Source organism: Anabrus simplex, chromosome 4 (genome assembly GCF_040414725.1).
Source record: "Anabrus simplex isolate iqAnaSimp1 chromosome 4, ASM4041472v1, whole genome shotgun sequence".
In the NCBI taxonomy this organism is placed as follows: Eukaryota; Metazoa; Arthropoda; class Insecta; order Orthoptera; family Tettigoniidae; genus Anabrus; species Anabrus simplex.
In genome coordinates, this window is record NC_090268.1 from 103,905,084 (window position 1) to 103,923,099 (window position 18,016).

Consider the following 18,016-nt stretch of genomic DNA (forward strand, 5'->3'; position numbering starts at 1 on the left):
GTCATAGAAATTAAGGCGTCTTTTCCGTACGGCATCAGTAAACCTGTCGGTGAAGGAGTAAAGGTCCGCTGTTCTCCTCTTAATCCACATTCCATTTTCTCTCGTAGGACCATAAGTTTTCCTGAGAATTTTCCGCTCCTGCGTTTCAATTTTTGTAATTATTATTATTATTATTATTATTATTTTTATTATTTATATTTAATTAAGTCGTACGCTACGGACGTAGCCTAACAACGTAGCGAAAAGCAGAGTTTACACTGCTAAATGTTCAGAGTGTTAGCAAAAGATGAACGATGACATTCTGTGCTATGTTTCTCTGCCAAGCTGCACGAAACACAGGGACAGGAGATTTCGCCGAGGGCACCGCGAACTCGCGACGTGACAAAGCCGTCCGTCTTCTCTCTTCTCGTCTCTTCTCCTGAGCACGACACGACCCGACCCGAGCCGTTGTCATGACGATCAAACTCTCCCGCTTTATCGCCAAGCAGTGCTAGCAGGAGGCTGTGCATGGTGGTAAGGGAATTGGGCCACAACGACCCATTGACAGCGGAGTAAATTAAATATGGATCGTGTACGAAATGAAACTGAAGTACAGTCAAAAGAGGAAGATTTTCTCCATGAATATCCCCTGAATTTAAAATAAAAAACGTCGCGTTTAGAGACAAATTAGAGGTTCGCAAATTGTATGCATTTGCAGTGTGTGCTGAGAACAGTTCGGTTTTTACAATGGGACCGAGGTAGTGGCTGTGCGGTTTGCGTCACGCAGCTATCAGCTTGCATTCGGGAGAGAGTGGATTCGAACCCCCACTCTCGGCAGCCCTCAAGATGGTTTTCCGTTGTTTTCCTCACGCTAGGTAAATGCTGGGGTTGTACCTTAATTAAGGCAACGGTCGCTTCCTTCCCACTCCCAGCCCTTTCCTATCCCATCCTCGCCAAGAGATCTATCTGTGTTGGTGCGACGTAAAGCAGATTATAATAGATATACAGCCTATCTAATAATAATAATAATAATAATAATAATAATAATTATAATAATAATAATAATAATAATGTCCGCCTCTGTGGTGTAGTGGTTAGTGTGATTAGCTGCCACCCCACGGAGGCCCGGGTTGGATTCCCGGCTTTGCCGCGAAATTTGAAACGTGGTACGAGAGCCGGAACGAGGTCCACTCAGCCTCGGGAGGTCAACTGAGTAGAGGTGGGTTCGATTCCCACCTCAACCATCCTGGAAGTGGTTTTCCGTGGTTTCCCACTTCTCCTCCAGCCAAATGCCGGGATGGTACCTAAATGCCATCGCCGCTTCCTTCCCTCTTCCTTGTCTATCCCTTCAAATCATCCCATCCCCCACCAAGGCCCCTGTTCAGCATAGCAGGTGAGGCCACCTGGGCGAGGTACTGGGGAGGATGACCAGTACCTCTCCCAAGTATTGGAAGGTGGGAACTTACTCATAACCTAACCTTAATCCCAGCATTTGCCTGGAGGAGAAGTAGGAAACCACGGGAAACCACTTTCAGGATGGCTGAGGTGGGAATCGAACCCACCTCTACTCAGTTGACCTCCCGAGGTTGAGTGGACCCCGTTCAAGCCGTCGTACCACTTTTCAAATTTCGTGGCAGAGCCGGGAATTGAACCCGGGCCTCCGGGGGGTGGCAGCTAATTACACTAACCACTACACCACAGAGGCGGACAACAGGCTTACTTTTAAGTAGTAGTAGTAGTAGTAGTAGTAGTAGTAGTAGTAGTAGTAGTCCGACTGGCATTGCTGCCAGTCAGCCCCGGTTGTACGCAGAATAAATCAATAATGTCAAGAATGTTGGAATTAAAAGTGACACATTCCTGTGCCTTCAATTCCACGTAAAACCAAAAAATACTGTCTTCCTTTCTCATTAATAATAATAATAATAATAATAATAATAATAATAATAATAATAATAATAATAATAATAATAATAATAATAATAATAATAATAATAATAATAATTTACCTCGGCTCTGATGCATGCAGGGGCTGCCTGACCGAGGCTGTAAAGGCGTGCTTGGTTCGCCCGGAAGGACGTGGGTTCGAATCCCCGTCAGGAAGTCGTAAAATTTAAGAAACGAGATTTCCACTTCCGGAGGTGCATATGGCCCTGAGGTCCACTCAGCCTACACCAAAAATGAGTGCCAGGTTAATTCCTGGGGGCAAGGGCGGCCGGGCGTAGAGCTAACCCCTCTACCCCATCACGTGCCGAGGTTAACAATGGTGGAAGCCTTTACCTTCCACTCCTCCAAGGGCCTTCATGGCCTGTACGGAGGTGACTTTGCTTTTTTGCTGATGAATGGTATGACATCCTTATACCAACTGAATACATTATGTATCGATGCTTCATTTTACCTATTAAGGGATGGATTTCGAGAATGACACTCTTATCGTGAGTTCATCCATAATCTAAGCGATTTCTTCTAAATATATCTAGAGCTTTAATAGCCTAAAGTCACCCAAATGAGACATTCTACTAGAACATATTACAAAATAAAATTGTGAATATGTATTGCATAGGCTATAATAACAAATCATTACATAAGAGCAGTCCGCCTCCGTAGCATAACGGTTAATGTTATTTGCTGCCGTCCTTGGAGGCCCAGGTTCGATTCCCGGTACTGGCAGAGATTTAAAAATGGGAGGAGGGCTGAAATGTGGTTGAAATGGAACATGCAGCTCACCTACATTAGAGGTGCGTCTAAAAAGAGCTGCACCACCTCGAGATGTGGACCAACTTTATGCTTATTTACATACAGAGCATATTACGCACATCAAGAAAAGGTATGTGTCATTTGTGTATGCCATAAACACATTCATCTCGATGTACGTTGACATGATGCGGAACACCACCTCTTTTGAACTCTCTAAGCACATAAACACATCTATCGCAAACATACCCATTTCGTTGAATGTCGGTTAAGCAGTTACATGTGTACACGTATGCAAATAAATGGTGTCCCGACATGAACCATCAACACTGCCCCACTCCAGTACTAAAAATGAGGTGAGGGAGTGAAGGGGTAGTGCTGAAGGCCACTCCAGTACCGAAAAGCCGAAAAGGAGGGGAAGAAAGTGAACGGATAGTGCTGAAGGCACAGTGTGTGTGTCTATTGCTATACATCCACCACTGTGCCCATTTCAATCACGACAGTCTTGTAGCGGGCTGTCTACCTGCAGCAATGCGTTAAGTGAGGAGGTGGGGGATGCTATGATTTGTTCATATCGGGACACCATTTCTGTGCATGCTAGTATATTCGTTCAGAAAACAGTGTAGGCCTTTTGTAATCGGTGTGTGGGCGTTCTACGATGGCAAGGCGATGGATATCAACGTTTGATGTCAACAAGGACTGTTAACAAGAGACATTGCGAGGTGAATAACAGTGAGCCAGATTGATGTAGTGCGGACCTGGATTCGTTTTCAAAACACATGTAGTGTTCATGACTTGACCCGTACTAACTGCGGTAGATGACCGGTATCTGCGACTTGTAGCCCATGGAACCCCGGCCATTAATTATAATACAATATTATATTACAAAAAAGCCTCCGTGGCTCTGGCGGCAGCGCGTCAGCCCCTCACCGCTGGGTTCCGTGGTTCAAATCCCGGTCACTCCATGTGAGATTTGTGCTGGACAATGTGAAAGTGAGACAGGTTTTCTCCGGGTAGTCCGGTTTTCCCTGTCATCTTTCATTCCAGCAACACCCTCCAATATCATGTCATTTCATCTGTCAGTCATTAATTATTGCCTCAGAGGAATAAGACAGGCTTCGACAGCCGGCACAATTCCTATCCTCCTCGCTTGGCGGCTTCATTCACTCCATTCCTGACCTGGTCGAATGACAGGAAACAGGCTATAGATTTTTCATTTCATTATATTATAAAAACATTAACATTTCTATATTACAGGTAAATACAGGATATTTATGTAAATAACGTGGAGCGTGAGACTTGGGGTCGGGGGATACAACTAGGGAAGGAGGACCGGGACCTCGCCCAGGCGGCCTCACCTGCTATGCTGAACAGTGGCCTTGTGGGGGTATGGGAATATCGGAAGGGATAGTCACGGAAGAGATACCACCAACCGGCACTTCCGTTTATAATTGTTCTTAGTTCTTAGTTTTCAAACTTACAATTTTAGTTTAATTCTCTCCTTTTTCTGTAATAATTGTTTTGTCTACTGTTTTCAATGTAGATGGTACAACCGCGATCACAAGAATTCCAGGTGGAAAAGGAAACAGGTAACGTTTGGGCGAAGATTTTAGTCAACCCTGAGGATGAAGAAGTAACCAAGACAAAGTCACTTGTGTTCGTCTTCCAGGCGGTGTGGCTTGCACTCTGAGGCCACTCCCAACTTCATATTTTCGGGAACTGATTAAGATGTTTCTATGGTTAGACATTCTAGCTAAACTAGCTTGTCCTAATCAAGGAAAACAAATAATTAATTTTAATTTAAATGCGATCAAGTGTGCACGATGTAATCCCACCCCAATATATGACATTTAATTGTTTGATCAGCGCTGACAATAACTTCATAAGAACGGTTTTCCAAACGCACTTGCATCTCTGATAATCGTAATTATTTAATGCCAGGTTATTTTTACTTTTGTTTTGGGGATAACAATTATTATTATTATTATTATTATTATTATTATTATTATTATTATTATTATTATTATTATTATTATTATTATTATTATTATTATTATTATTAATTAGTAGTAGTAGTAGTAGTAGTAGTAGTAGTAGTAGTAGTATTTAACAGGGCCTATATTGACGAAAATATGGGTCGTTCTTTCTTACAGTGGTTGAACGCGATGCCATTTGAAAATGAAGTCGTAGTCGGGACTGTTAACATTTCAGCCAGACCTCGCACACAAGAATTACAAAGAAACTGGAGAATTTGGCCCTCAATGAGTTGACATACACATTACGGCTGTTGCCTTGAAGGAGGCGTGTGGTTTCTCCCTTCATTCCCCTCTGTCTTCATTGTCGAGCCAGTAGGACGTGTGGGCAAGCGAGGAAGCAAGTACCTTCCCCTCCGCGTGTGTTTCGTTCATGCTAGATATCCTCGTACTTCCGTTTTCTCCACCTCCCCTCACTCTTCAGATGTATGCATGTGCTAACGCGTCTGATGGATGTGACCAATGGGAGCAGGTACTGGGTTGTTCTGAGGGCTGCACTGATTTCTTGCCTGCAATGAATATTTCTGGCCACGAGTTACCAAGGATTTCGAGTGTACATAAAGGGGCTCATTAGCCTCAAATGCAAATTCCAACCAATAAATTCCGTTCAAATCAATTGTACTGTTGTCATCTGGTGATTAAATGAAATGAAGACGATGTTGATTCAAAGTTCAAAATTAAGAAATTCATGATATAACTGCATTATACAGTACATTCCTTACCGTCCTTATTCATGCCCATCTGCAGACATTTCTTGAGCCTGCATGCTTGGCACTGGTTCCGATGCGCCTTGTCAACGATACACCGACCCGTCCCCGCTTGGCACCTGAACCAACACAATACATTCATTAAGAAACTGTCGATAGGGCCTAAAGTAACACATGTAATGCTGGCTGCTGGACATGAACCATCTGTTTCCTGAAAGAGAAAGCCATTTTTAACATAATATCATGTGATGTTTTAAGACATGCACTCTTATATCTGAAAAAAGAAAATTACGTGATAATTAAAGACCACATTTCTACGTCTTAGACCTCCAGTACTTCACATTCAGCCACTGTGGACATGATGATCACGATATATTGATTCATATGAAGATTTTATGCAAGGTGGCCACGTTTCATATCCTAGAACAGGTCCTCTCAGGGTGCATGCACTAGTGCATTGCGTTGTGCACGGTGCAAAAGACGACTTCGCTTGGTTGACCAGAGTGCAGACTCCCACTCCTCGACTTGAAGTAATAGCGCTATCTCTCTCTTTACCCACGCCTGTCTCGCTCGCTCCGCCTGTCTCCCTCTTCCTCACTTGCTCCGTAGCGCTCCAAATCTGAGGCGAGTTGAGCCGAGCTTAGCCGAGTCGCCCCGAGACGACGCGCTGGACCGAGGCGAGCCGAGTGGGACCGATGCACCGTGCACAGGCCTCTGCGCCTCAGTTTGCACGCGTGAGATTTTGGGCGTTTGAGAGGCCCTGTTCTAGAATACGTGAGAAAATCTTAAGATACAACGGTGCCGGGCTGCGTAGATCAGGCGGTAGAGCCCTGGCTTTCTGAGCTCAAGTTGGCGGGTCGATCCCGGCTTAGTCCTGTGGTATTTGAAAGTGATCAAATACGTCAACCTCGTGTTAGTAGATTTACCGTCACGTGAAAGAATTCATGCGGGATAGAATTCCGGCAATTCGACGTCTCCGAAAACCGTAAACGTAGTTAGTGGCACGTAAACCAATTATTTATTTATTTATTTATTTATTTATTTATTTATTTATTTATTTATTTATTTATTTATTTATTTATTTATTTATTTATTTATTTATTTATGTTCATCGACACAGCCAGCTATGGACTACGGTTACACCTCTCTTAGTCTTACACGTTTTGGTTTACATAATAACCAAAGGTTTTCCAACCTCACTTTCCTTTTCAACCATTATTGCGCCGAAATGTTCCGCGATTTAGCAGATTCTTTCTCTGGATCATCCCATAACCTCACAACATTCTTCCTAAAGATGGACCTCTCCATTATGTCCTCTTGTCTTATATCATTTACCCGCATGTTTTGTGCACCGCCTTCAGCCAGCGGGGATGAGTTTTCCATGTTTCCTCTAAAATGAGCAATTTGTTCGCCAATCTCTCCGGGTTCATTCCCTTCGGGTGACCATAAAAAGGTTAATCTTCGTTTCTTCGTAAAGGTGGTGATCTTTTCGACTCTCGCACACAATTCTCTGCTTGACCTCAGGTGGAAAACAAAACCATCGAACACTTTCTTAGGAACCGAAATCTTTTTGAGAAACTTCCTTTCCTTTTCCTCAATTGACATATCAACCTTTTTTGCCAGTGTTTCTGAAGCATAAAAGCATGCCGGTTTGACACAGTAGTGTCCCAGTTCAGCCTAGTAGGAGATGGATTTGGATTTGTAAGTATCATGGCTCATTTAAATGCCAATTCCATCTTTCTTGCTCTTTCCCGCAGTGTTTCCTTTTCATTGTAATTCGCACTAATAATCTCGCCAAGGTGTTTAAATTTCATGCTCTTCCAGACAATCCCATAAACCGTCTCAATGCTGTGAGTGAAGTCGGTCTTTTCAGAATCGATATACTCGATCTTTTCAAAGGAGATCCGTAAGCCTATTTTAACAGATATTTCTTGAAGAATTTCCACCTGTTTCAGTGCTGTTTGAAGATTGTCTGCTTGGAGCACATCGTCATTCCCGAAAGCCAATCAGTCAAAAGCGATGCCTGTACTTTTTGCATCCCATTTTCACTCCATTCATTATTATTATTATTATTATTATTATTATTATTATTAATATTATTCTTTCTTCGTTATGCCCATTCATAGAGCGCGTTTGAACTTGTTAGTTGGTTTGATGGTTTGTGCCTTCTTATCCTCCCAAAATCTCTTCATGAATGCACTGTGTTGCATCTTGCGTCCTGTCGACCACTTCCTACCAGTTGTCTTTTTTGGTTTCTCCCTAAATTTATGATTGGCTACTTTTGTTCTAAAAGCTCCACGATTTTTCATGATGTCGTCTGTGATATTTATTTCTTGGAGGTCCGCCTTAGTTTCTTCTAACCATTTTGACCTTCTTTGAGTTGATTACTTTGAATAATCTTTTAGTTAGTCTGTCGCTGTTCATTCTGTAGATATGGCCATAGAAATTAAGGCGCCTTTTCCGTACGGCATCAGTAAACCTGTCGGTGAAGGAGTAGAGGTCCGCTGTTCTCCTCTTAATCCACATTCCATTTTCTCTCGTAGGACCATAAATTTTCCTGAGAATTTTCCGCTCCTGCTTTTCAATTTCTGTAATTTTAGAGTGACCACCTAAGCATATGGTTTCTGAGGCATATAAAGCTTCGGGCAATACAACTGTCTTGTAGTGTCGTAATTTTGCATTACGCGATATGACTCTTTTGTTGTAGTAATTCCACGTCAGTCTGTATGCCTTATGTAGTCTGGTGTTTCTTTCTACATTGGCACTACTGTCTAATCCTGATGGTAGTATAATTTCTCCAAGGTATTTGAAGGAGGGCACCTGTGAAATTGTGCCGTTTTCCATCTCCAGCGGAGTTCTTTTGCTATTTTGACATAGATTTTCCATGTACTTGGTTTTCTCGTAGGATATCTGGAGGCCTGCCTTTGATGCTATATTGTGTAGTCTCTGTATGGCATACCTTGTTTCATCCTTGGTCTTAGTAATGATTGCGAGATCATCAGCAAATGCTAAACATTTCACATTGACCTTGCTTCCCAAATTTCCGATGTTCACACCCTTGATATCCTTTTCCCACTCTCTAATAACTTTGTCTAGAACTAAGTTAAACAGAATAGGGGAGATGCTGTCACCCTGACGAACGCCCGTACATATTTCAAAAGGCTCAGAGATTTCTCCAAGGAATTTCACTTTAGAGGTCGTACTTGTGAGGGTCTGTTGGATAAGTGCTCTGGTCTTCTTGTCCACTATGAGTTCTTCTAGAGTATCAAATACTGTCTGTCTGTCCACAGAGTCATACGCCTTCTTAAAATCCACAAAGGTGACGATCGTGCTGGCACTTCGGCGAATCCTTAATATCGACTTCAAGTTCCATATTTGTTCTGCACATGATCGACCTTTCCTGAAACCCGCTTGGTACTCGCCAATCAGGTGATCTGTCTGTTTTTCTAACCGGTTCAAGAGAGCTTTGGAAAGAATTTTGTATGCGATTGGCAGTAGAGATATGCCTCTATAGTTGTTTGGATCTGCCTTGTCACCTTTCTTGTGCAATGGGTGTATTAATGCACACTTCCAATCCTGTGGAATCATTTCCGTTTCCCATATTTCTACTAGGATTGCATGAATTTTGCTTACAAGATCATCTCCAAGTTTACACATCTCGGCAGTGATGCCGTCCTCTCCAGGAGCTTTATTATTTTTAAGCGATCGTATGATCTCTGCTGTTTCCTGTATTGTCGGTGGCTGTGAATCGGGGTTGGTCATGGGCTTTTCAAAGTTCAGTCTTTCCTTTGGAGGATCACAATTGAGGAGGTCTCGGAAGTAGTCGGCTACAATGGTGTAGTTCTCTTTGGTGTTCGTTTCTAATGTTATTATTATTATTATTATTATTATTATTATTATTATTATTATTATTATTATTATTATTATTATTATTAGATACAAACCCATGTCGCTGGGGTTTGGATTATTTGGATTATTATGTGTCCATCTGAGTTATGAAGTTGCTAAAGCATTCGCTTCTTTCAGTGAAGATTGCGAAATTGAAACTTAGCACTACCGTTGACCTTTTAAAATGTTAAAAGCCGGGCTGAGTGGCTCAGACGGTTAAGGCGCTGGCCTTCTAACCCCAACTTGGCAGGTTCGATCCTGGCTCAGTCCGGTGGTATTTGAAGGTGCTCAAATACGACAGCCCCGTGTCGGTAGATTTACTGGCACGTAAAAGAACTCCTGCGGGACTAAATTCCGGCACCTCGGCGTCTCCGAAGACCTTAAAAAGTAGTTAGTGGGACGTAAAACAAATAACATTATTATTATTATTATTATTATTATTATTATTATTATTATTATTATTATTAAAATGTTAAAATGCGAAACACACGTGTGTGTAGGTCGGAAGACCCCATTTTCTATAGGAAATTCGACTTTATTTGTAGTATTTATGATTAGACTTCGGATTTTTAGGTGGTAATAGGTTAGAATGCAAACTGATTTGGTTAATAAGAAGTGTCGCACAACCCGCTCTTCCATACTGTAGCAAGAGTAACATAAATTCTAGGAGTTATATTGGCCGTACTCTTAATGTCTATGCAAACCTTATAGCATAACTGTTGTACACGGTAGGGTACACTTCTTATTGGCTTAAGTAAGTTTGCAGTCTAACCTATCAGCACCTAAAAATTCGGGCTCTGTTTATGATACATGTTATGCAAACTCTTAAGTTACAAACCACGAACATGTCAATCAACAAGTTTACATTCGGCGGGATTCTATCGGCTGAAGTTGGTCCATATCAACTTCAATGAGCTGGCACCATCAAGTCATATTAGTTAAAATATTTAATGAGTACGCATAGTGGTCTGTAGCATGGTTAAAGATATTCACAACCACCGTATTTCATTGTTGTCTGTTTCATTAGTAAACAAGAAGTATGCCAATTAGCTGTTGTAGCTCTTAATCTTCTGGGTGGCTCTATTGTAGAGATAGTGCCCATATGTCTGTCGTCCAGTGTCGACTGGCACGCGTGTAATTTTATGGCGCGTGTCTAACGGAGCGTGTGTACTGCTTAGGGAGGGGAGTGTGTCGCTAATACTGCCACCGGGCACTGGTCTTCCCCTGTCTGTCAACAGAGATGTCTTCATCTCAAGCGAATGCTCTATAAAGTGTGAATTATGTGCTAGTTGAACAGCTTTCAAGTAACTTTTTCGTAACGTTGTTCTACAGGCTCTGGGTTCTTCCAGAGAAACGAGAGGTAGAAAGCCGTTTAGAGTCGAGCGATAAAATCTCAAGACTCTGAAGTCTCTAACACGCATCATCCAGCTGAAATGTTCATTGCTACTTATAAACACTCCCTTCATTGACTCACAAATTGCTAAGGTGACCAAGTAGTCCAGAGTTCTTCTTGCTCAGTCGACCGACCAGGGCATCTCAAATGTTAAACAGGTCATGAGGACCAAAAAGCCAAACACACGCTTTAAACAGCCCGGCCTTTGACTCACTTATGACATGACTTTTCTTTTTCGGCCTTTTCCAAATTAAAACTAATACAAAAGTACTAAAACATTGTTTCTTAAAAAGATATGTAATAATAATAATAATAATAATAATAATAATAATAATAATAATAATAATAATGTTATTAGTTTTTACGTCCCAGTAACTACTTTTACGGTTTTCGGAGACGCCAAGGTGCCGCAATTTTGTCCCACGGGTGTTCGTTTACGTGGCGCCAAATCTACCGACACAGAGCTGATGTATTTGAGCACCTCCAAATATTACGGGACTGAGCCAGGATCGAACCTACCAACTTGGGCTCATAAAGCCAGTGCCTTAACCGTCTGAGCCATTCAGTCCGGCAAGAAGAGAGATACCCCTCCATGTCACTAAATAATATACTGTATTTAAAACTTTTCGAAATTCATTCAGCAAAAAGCAGCTTTTCTTCCGCCAGTGATGTAAATATTGAATTTTCTATTCATTGGGTATTGTAGGAAGCAGATGAGTAAGAGGGTATAGTTTCTTCCTTGGGACTCTCAGTCTACTTGTCCTAAACAAAACAAAACCAAAGACAATTTGGGAGGAGGAAGCCTATCCACCTTTTCCTCTCTACCGCCATGGTTTGATTCTGGTTTTCATCGGTATTCATGCTTTCAATGGGCTTACCCCAATAATAATAATAATAATAATAATAATAATAATAATAATAATAATAATAATAATAATAATAATAATAATAATAATAATAATAATAATAATAATCCACCTCTGTGGTGTAGCTGTTAGCATGATTAGCTGCTACCCGTGGAGGCTCTGGTTCGATTTCCGGCCCTGCCATGGAATTTGAAAAGTGTTAGGCCTACGGGGGCTGGAACGGGTCCACTCAGCCCCGGGAGGTCAACTGAGTAGAGAGGGGTTTGATTCCCTCCTCAGACATCCTCGAAGCGGTTTTTCCGTGATTTCCCACTTCTCCTCCAGGCAAATGCTGGAATGGTACCTAACTTACGGCCACGGGCGCTTCCTTCCCTCTTCCTTCTCTATCCCCGGGCGAGGCACTGGCCCTCCTCCCCAGTTTTGTCCCCCGACCCAAAGTCTTAAGCTCCATGACACTGCCTTTGAGGCGCTGAGTCCGAGGGAAAACCCAACCCTGGAGGGTAAACGGATTAAGAAACAAATAATAATAATAATAATAATAATAATAATAATAATAATAATAATAATAATAATAATAATAATGTGCCCGTTCGCATCTCGTAGACCAGTTTCAAAATGGCGGCGTAGGAAGGTATGGCCCATGCGATCTACTAAGGCAATGAACTTCATATTAATACAGCGTATAGAAGGCTACGTACGTCACGGAACGGATTATTTTGGAAGACACTCCAGAACAGTAGAGGCTCATTTTGAATTGTTTTAAAAAAATATAGCAGCGGAAGGATTGTTTAAGAAGATACTCAAAAAATTACATTCGGAGAAGCAAGACGCAGTTTCGAGCGAAGCTACATATTTGAAGAATATTCTTAACTACTGAGGAGAATATTAACTATTTACAATTGGCGATAGCATACGATTAAATTATTCACCGGTGTATGCTAAGAAAAGAGGCGAAAAATTATATAAATAAATAATTTGTGGTGAGATACGTCGGACTTGGATTCGTGAGCAGCCACTCTACGATTGAAGGAAAAGGAACTCACCATTTTACAATATTGATTATTTCATACGAGAAGAAAGTTACTACTGTGGCAGTAAAGTTAATAACTATTTACGGAGAAATTTTTCCAATCAAAGAAAACTTCGACGATTACTATAAATAATAGAAATATGGAATATATCATGACTGATTGCTCCGCAAAAGGAATTTTCTTCGTTGTCTACAGATTCGAAATGATGACTATCTGCTAAATCAACATGATGGACTGAACTGGGTATATGCACCGTCGAGCCAGATGACCAGCTGAGGATGATTGGACCGGCCAACCAGTGGACATGATGACGTGGATAAGCACCGGCCAGCCAAAATACCGGACGATAAGGAGTGGACCGGCGAGCCATGTGACCAGCTGATGACCATGAACATGCAATCCAACCAGAGATCCAGATCCGATCGGAGGGTCTAACTGCAACCGAGGGATGGAGCAACAACCAGACAAAACGTAGCAACTGACGAGCTAAGTCCATACATTTCTTTAGTAGAGTAGTTTCTTGTAATCTGCACCCTCAATCTAACTCGGCATGTGCTGAATATTTGGTGATATTTATGAATTATTTAAGAACGTGTGTGAAATATGAAGTGATGTGTGAGATATTCAAGGCTATAAGATAAGATGGAAGTGTAGAATTAGAATGCTATTATGACATATACAGGCTACCGCACTTGCATACATACAGTGGAAACTAGTTTGGATAAAAGAAAGAAGTGTTACTTGTGAAGACCTAGTAGCTATGAGTCTAATTTACTAGTGAAGTTTCGATTAATCTCGCTTACCTGTACATAGATTACGTCACGAATTACCTGCGCGATACGATGAATATTGTCAAGTTAAGTATTCCTTTCTTCATAGAAAGAGGGCATTGAACTCGTACTACTGATTTTTTTTAAGATAAAGGTTATTAACTGCCTATTTTACAAGGCAATTCTAGAATGTTTAGCATATAGTTTTGGGAGTAATGGCTATATGCATACGGCTATATGTAAGCCGGTGTTATGTTAAAATAGGTTTGGAATGGCGTTGAAATGTGATTATGTATTGGAGTATATTGAGAAATAGTGATGCATAGAGGTTTGTTTATGTTCTACGGAAAGTGTAAGAATTGCTATTCGACGAGATAACGTTGTATTAGAATTACAAAGTGAGTTTCTGTGCCATATTGGGAAGAATATGTCAAAGTGTGAACATCGCGCAGATGACCATTTTAAGGTAAGATAGACATGTATTATGGTAGAATTGTGTATCGTGACAGTTATATTTATGTCTGACTTTGGTGAATAATGGGTACTGAGTATATGAGAGTACTTTAATATACAGTTCACTAGACTCATGACTTAGTATACATCGGATATTCTTTAGTGCGGTGACGTTACAGTATAATACGTAATAATTTCATTCTATACTATCCATACGAGTTGAGTAGCTCGTATACATATGAAATATTGAGAAAGAGCATATTGCTAGAGCACATTGAGCCGTTGATAGAGGAGTGTGTGGATTGGAAACTACTTGAATAGTTAGATAGATGTTTATTTCTTTTCATGCAGTAATGATTTCAATTGGAATATTTTAAATATGTAGAATATGATAATGGTTAGTTAGGAGCCATATGTCGTAGGCTTTAGGGAGGTATTGTCTTAGCCCGTAAGTTGTTACTTGTGCGTACTCGAAATATGTGACCAAATAATCAGAGTTCAGATCTATGAGTGATTATAATTTATGAATGGAAAGTTGGAGAACACTTTTACAATTTAATACTCACGCAAGAGTTTGTTTGGGAAATACTTACGTGAAAAAAAATGAGCAGATTCACATTTATAATCTGACTTTTTCCCATTTAATTTTACTACGTTTTAAGTTAGCAAACCGATCATTTTATCTCAGCGAGATGACTTAAATGTTGTGAGAATAATTTAAATAATTAATGTGACAATATTCACAATGTGTATTTTTATTGATTCCGTGATTGCTCAGTGATCTCTTGAATATATTTGGAGAAAATGAAATACTTTTCGGAACATGGCTACGAATATTGAGATATATATATTAATATGAATTTGAACACTAATTAGGAAAAAATGTAAATATTTTAAGCCTTAATTATTTTATTTTATTTGAGCCAGCGCTGACTCTAATTCTTCATGTTTAAATATTACTCGAATAATACTACCCAGATTTCACTTATTTTACATCGAACATTATTTATTCAATAAATAATCTTATATTTTTCTTTTGTAAGTGACTGTGTCTTAATTTCTGTTTGGGTAACGGCTAGTTTGTAAGTTAGTTAATAAGTTTTGTAGATATAAGCAATTGATTAGTTCTACAAGCGGTTAGAGATTCCTTCGAAGTTATCGGCCACAGGTTCGTACTTGTGCGTGTAGGTATTCCCGTGACGCGTATCCCAGCGGACTGATTCTCATCCGAAACCACGTAAAATAACTATATATAAAATCACAGATTTTATGAGCGGAAAATGGAATACCCTGAGAAGAAATCAAGAGCTACCGGGATAACTTGGCACTGACCGCTGCATGGGCGGGTGCAATAATAATAATAATAATAATAATAATAATAATAATAATAATAATAATAATAATAATAATAATTGTACCGGAGGTACACCTTCTCCGGCCAGTTAAACTGCGCACCTTCTATAGCGCCATCTAGGTAATCTGGCTTGAACTAGTGATATGCAAGATACTTCGATATTTCAACCACTAGATGTCTCTGCCTGCTTTCATTTCTTGATGAATACAGTACTTTTGCATCAATCTCTTGGCACAGGCCAGAGGAAAGTGTAGCTTCCACTGAAGTCCCAGTCAACATCCATGGCTGTGACAATATGGAAGCTGCTGGGGTATGAGTGGTGCTGAGTACTGACATTCAGAGCACGACCAGTGCATCTGAACGTTATGAAAGGTGTTGTTCATAGGGTTAGTCTTGCTGCAATAGTACTTTCCGGCCCATTGGGAAAGCAATGGCAAACTACCTCACTCCTCATCTTACCTAGTACGCCTCATTTTGTTACTACCATTGGTTTTTGCGGTTTCCTTAACACCACATAGCCTTTGGTGCTGCTATTTGAGGATCCAACCAGCCTCTGTGCTGATGACCTAACAGACAGATGTGTCTCTATGATCGGTTCTTTGCTCCCCTTATTTATTAAGAAATGTGTATTTTCACAGTTGGCTAGCCTTAGTTTTTGAAGATTGTTTTGTTCTTGTGTCATGGGTGTCAACACTTCTGCGCCCCCCCCCCCCCCCCAACTCCTGTATATATCAACCAGTCAGAAATGTTGTGAATATTTTCTGTAGCCAATTAAAATTGGGGGTGTGTACAGGCATCCAGCCTATCTGCAAAGATTTCTGGTAACTTCCCCTCGAAATACTGTAAAACGTTAGGGCTGTATCATCATCTTCATCCCTCCAGTTCATTGTGTGCGGCGTGAACCATGGGGGCAGGAGGCAGGGGCCGCGGGCGGCGTTCGGAAGGCCCAGCAAGCAAGTCAATGGCAGAAATTCATAATATGTGATAACACCTGGCAGATAGCTTGAGCGGAAGGTTTAAAACTTCTTTTATTAATGTAAAGTTCTATTTCGTAGTTTGAATGCAGATTTTCGGCAAGTCTTAGGACTCTACTCAAATCCCTGCTGGGAAGCATGTAAACTAATGGAACAAAGAATGATTACCCTCTGTTGATTCCATTCAACTTGGTATGGGGAGACTAAAATTTTCTGAACCTCTACATTCTTAACACTTTTGGCATTTAACATTTATCGTTTGGTCGCCCCTTTGTAGAATAGGCTTAGCCTCTGTAACTTCGGGCCATAAGCCCACTTAGGGTTTTAGGGAATTTCTAGAAATAGTGGAGGTTTTTCTCCTGATTGCAATTTGTTTTTTGTCGATCATAATCAACCTTTCCTTTTTCATATTAAGGCCAGCAGTATGGGGAATCACGCCCCTGTTTTATCAAGCAATAGATTGTGGTGTGAAATTCCTTTTGGAACACGTGAATTATAAAACTGTTGAGCAGACGATGAGCCCAAACCAGGGCTAACTGATTGTATTAGAATTGTCACGTTAACCTTGTGATGTAAGAATTTATGCCTCTGAGAGGCTGGACTGAATTTACTTTCGGAGCTCAGACTCCGAGGCTATATAAGTGAGTGTGGCAAACATATTCTTATAAGATAGTGTACCTGTTCAGAGTTATAATGCTCATTCCTTGTAAGTTATCGTGTTGATAATTCTCTCAAGTTTTGGTACTTGATATTCGGACTTATAGTCCACCGTAGTTGTGGGAGCTGAGAGGCTCATTTAGATGTTGTTGATTGTTACTTGTCCCGAACTTTCTATAGCCTATATCAAATTTAAAAATAGGAAATAAAGAAATAAAATTTCAAAATTTAGTGCATTAATTTATGCTCTGGTCAATTGCTTGTCCGCCCATTCACCTCAGTACCTTCGTAATACACCTCTGTGATCCACGATATTTTCGTAATAATAATAATAATAATAATAATAATAATAATAATAATAATAATAATAATAATAATTGTACCGGGCGGTACACCTCCACGCCACTTATTTAAAATTTGCGCCAATTGAAACTCCTCTGCTGGAGGAAGTCGGAACTTTATCTACGGTATTAATTTTCAAGTTTCTCAGAAGATGTCACTACTGGGAAATGTTGTAGTTTCTGAACTGGGTCGTTTTCGACGCATTTTTGTTTCCCTATTGTAAGAAGTGTGAACTTTCTGTTCTAGAGGACACTACTGAAGATCAACAATAGTGCACCCTAGTGCGAAGTGAAAGAACTGTTTTTTTGAGAAATTTTTATTTCAAAAGTTTGTTTCTTGTTAAATTTCTTTCTGTTATTGTTTAAGTTGGCTGTATACCCCTTTCTTTCCCCTTGTTTTGTATTTAGCCAATCCCGAATTTTTAAAATTAATTTCTATCCAATCAGGCGTATCTTCTCCAAAGGGGATATGTTGCTGTACCCTAGCCAATAAAGTGATTGTGGGCGGGTGTTTTCTTCCCTGAAACGCCTCGAACTTTCCGCGAGAGTATATAAACTGCTGATTTTGGGGTCTCTGGGCCACTTCTGTACCATCTTTCAGTGTGTAAAGTACATAGCAGGGGGCGGGAAGCGCCTCTTTCTTCGGGCAGCAGTTCAACAATAAGGTAATGGCCGTATAATAACTTCTTTTCTTGCTAGCTCAGCAGTTTAACTCTCGGGGCGGGTCCGAAGCGTTTCCACCATGTAACTTTCCCTAAAATGTAAAGACACTCTGTATTTATTATATCTTTTAAACTACATATTGGGATAGAGAGTGCTTAACCCTCTCGAGCTCCCACTCATATTGTTTTGAGGTGAACTTATTTTTTTCTCAACCTA

The 18,016-nt window shown here is 40.6% G+C and overlaps 1 protein-coding gene across 9 annotated transcripts in view; it reads right to left on the reverse strand.

Moving 5' to 3' along the window:
• Window positions 1–18,016, reverse strand: part of LOC136872446 (photoreceptor-specific nuclear receptor) — a 310,883-nt gene that overhangs the window by 173,767 nt on the left and 119,100 nt on the right. For all 9 annotated transcript variants that reach the window (XM_067146265.2, XM_067146264.2, XM_067146262.2 and 6 more), the window contains one exon: window positions 5,426–5,529. In XM_067146265.2, the coding sequence (XP_067002366.1) occupies window positions 5,426–5,529 (104 nt within the window). The remainder of the gene's footprint in view (window positions 1–5,425; window positions 5,530–18,016) is intronic.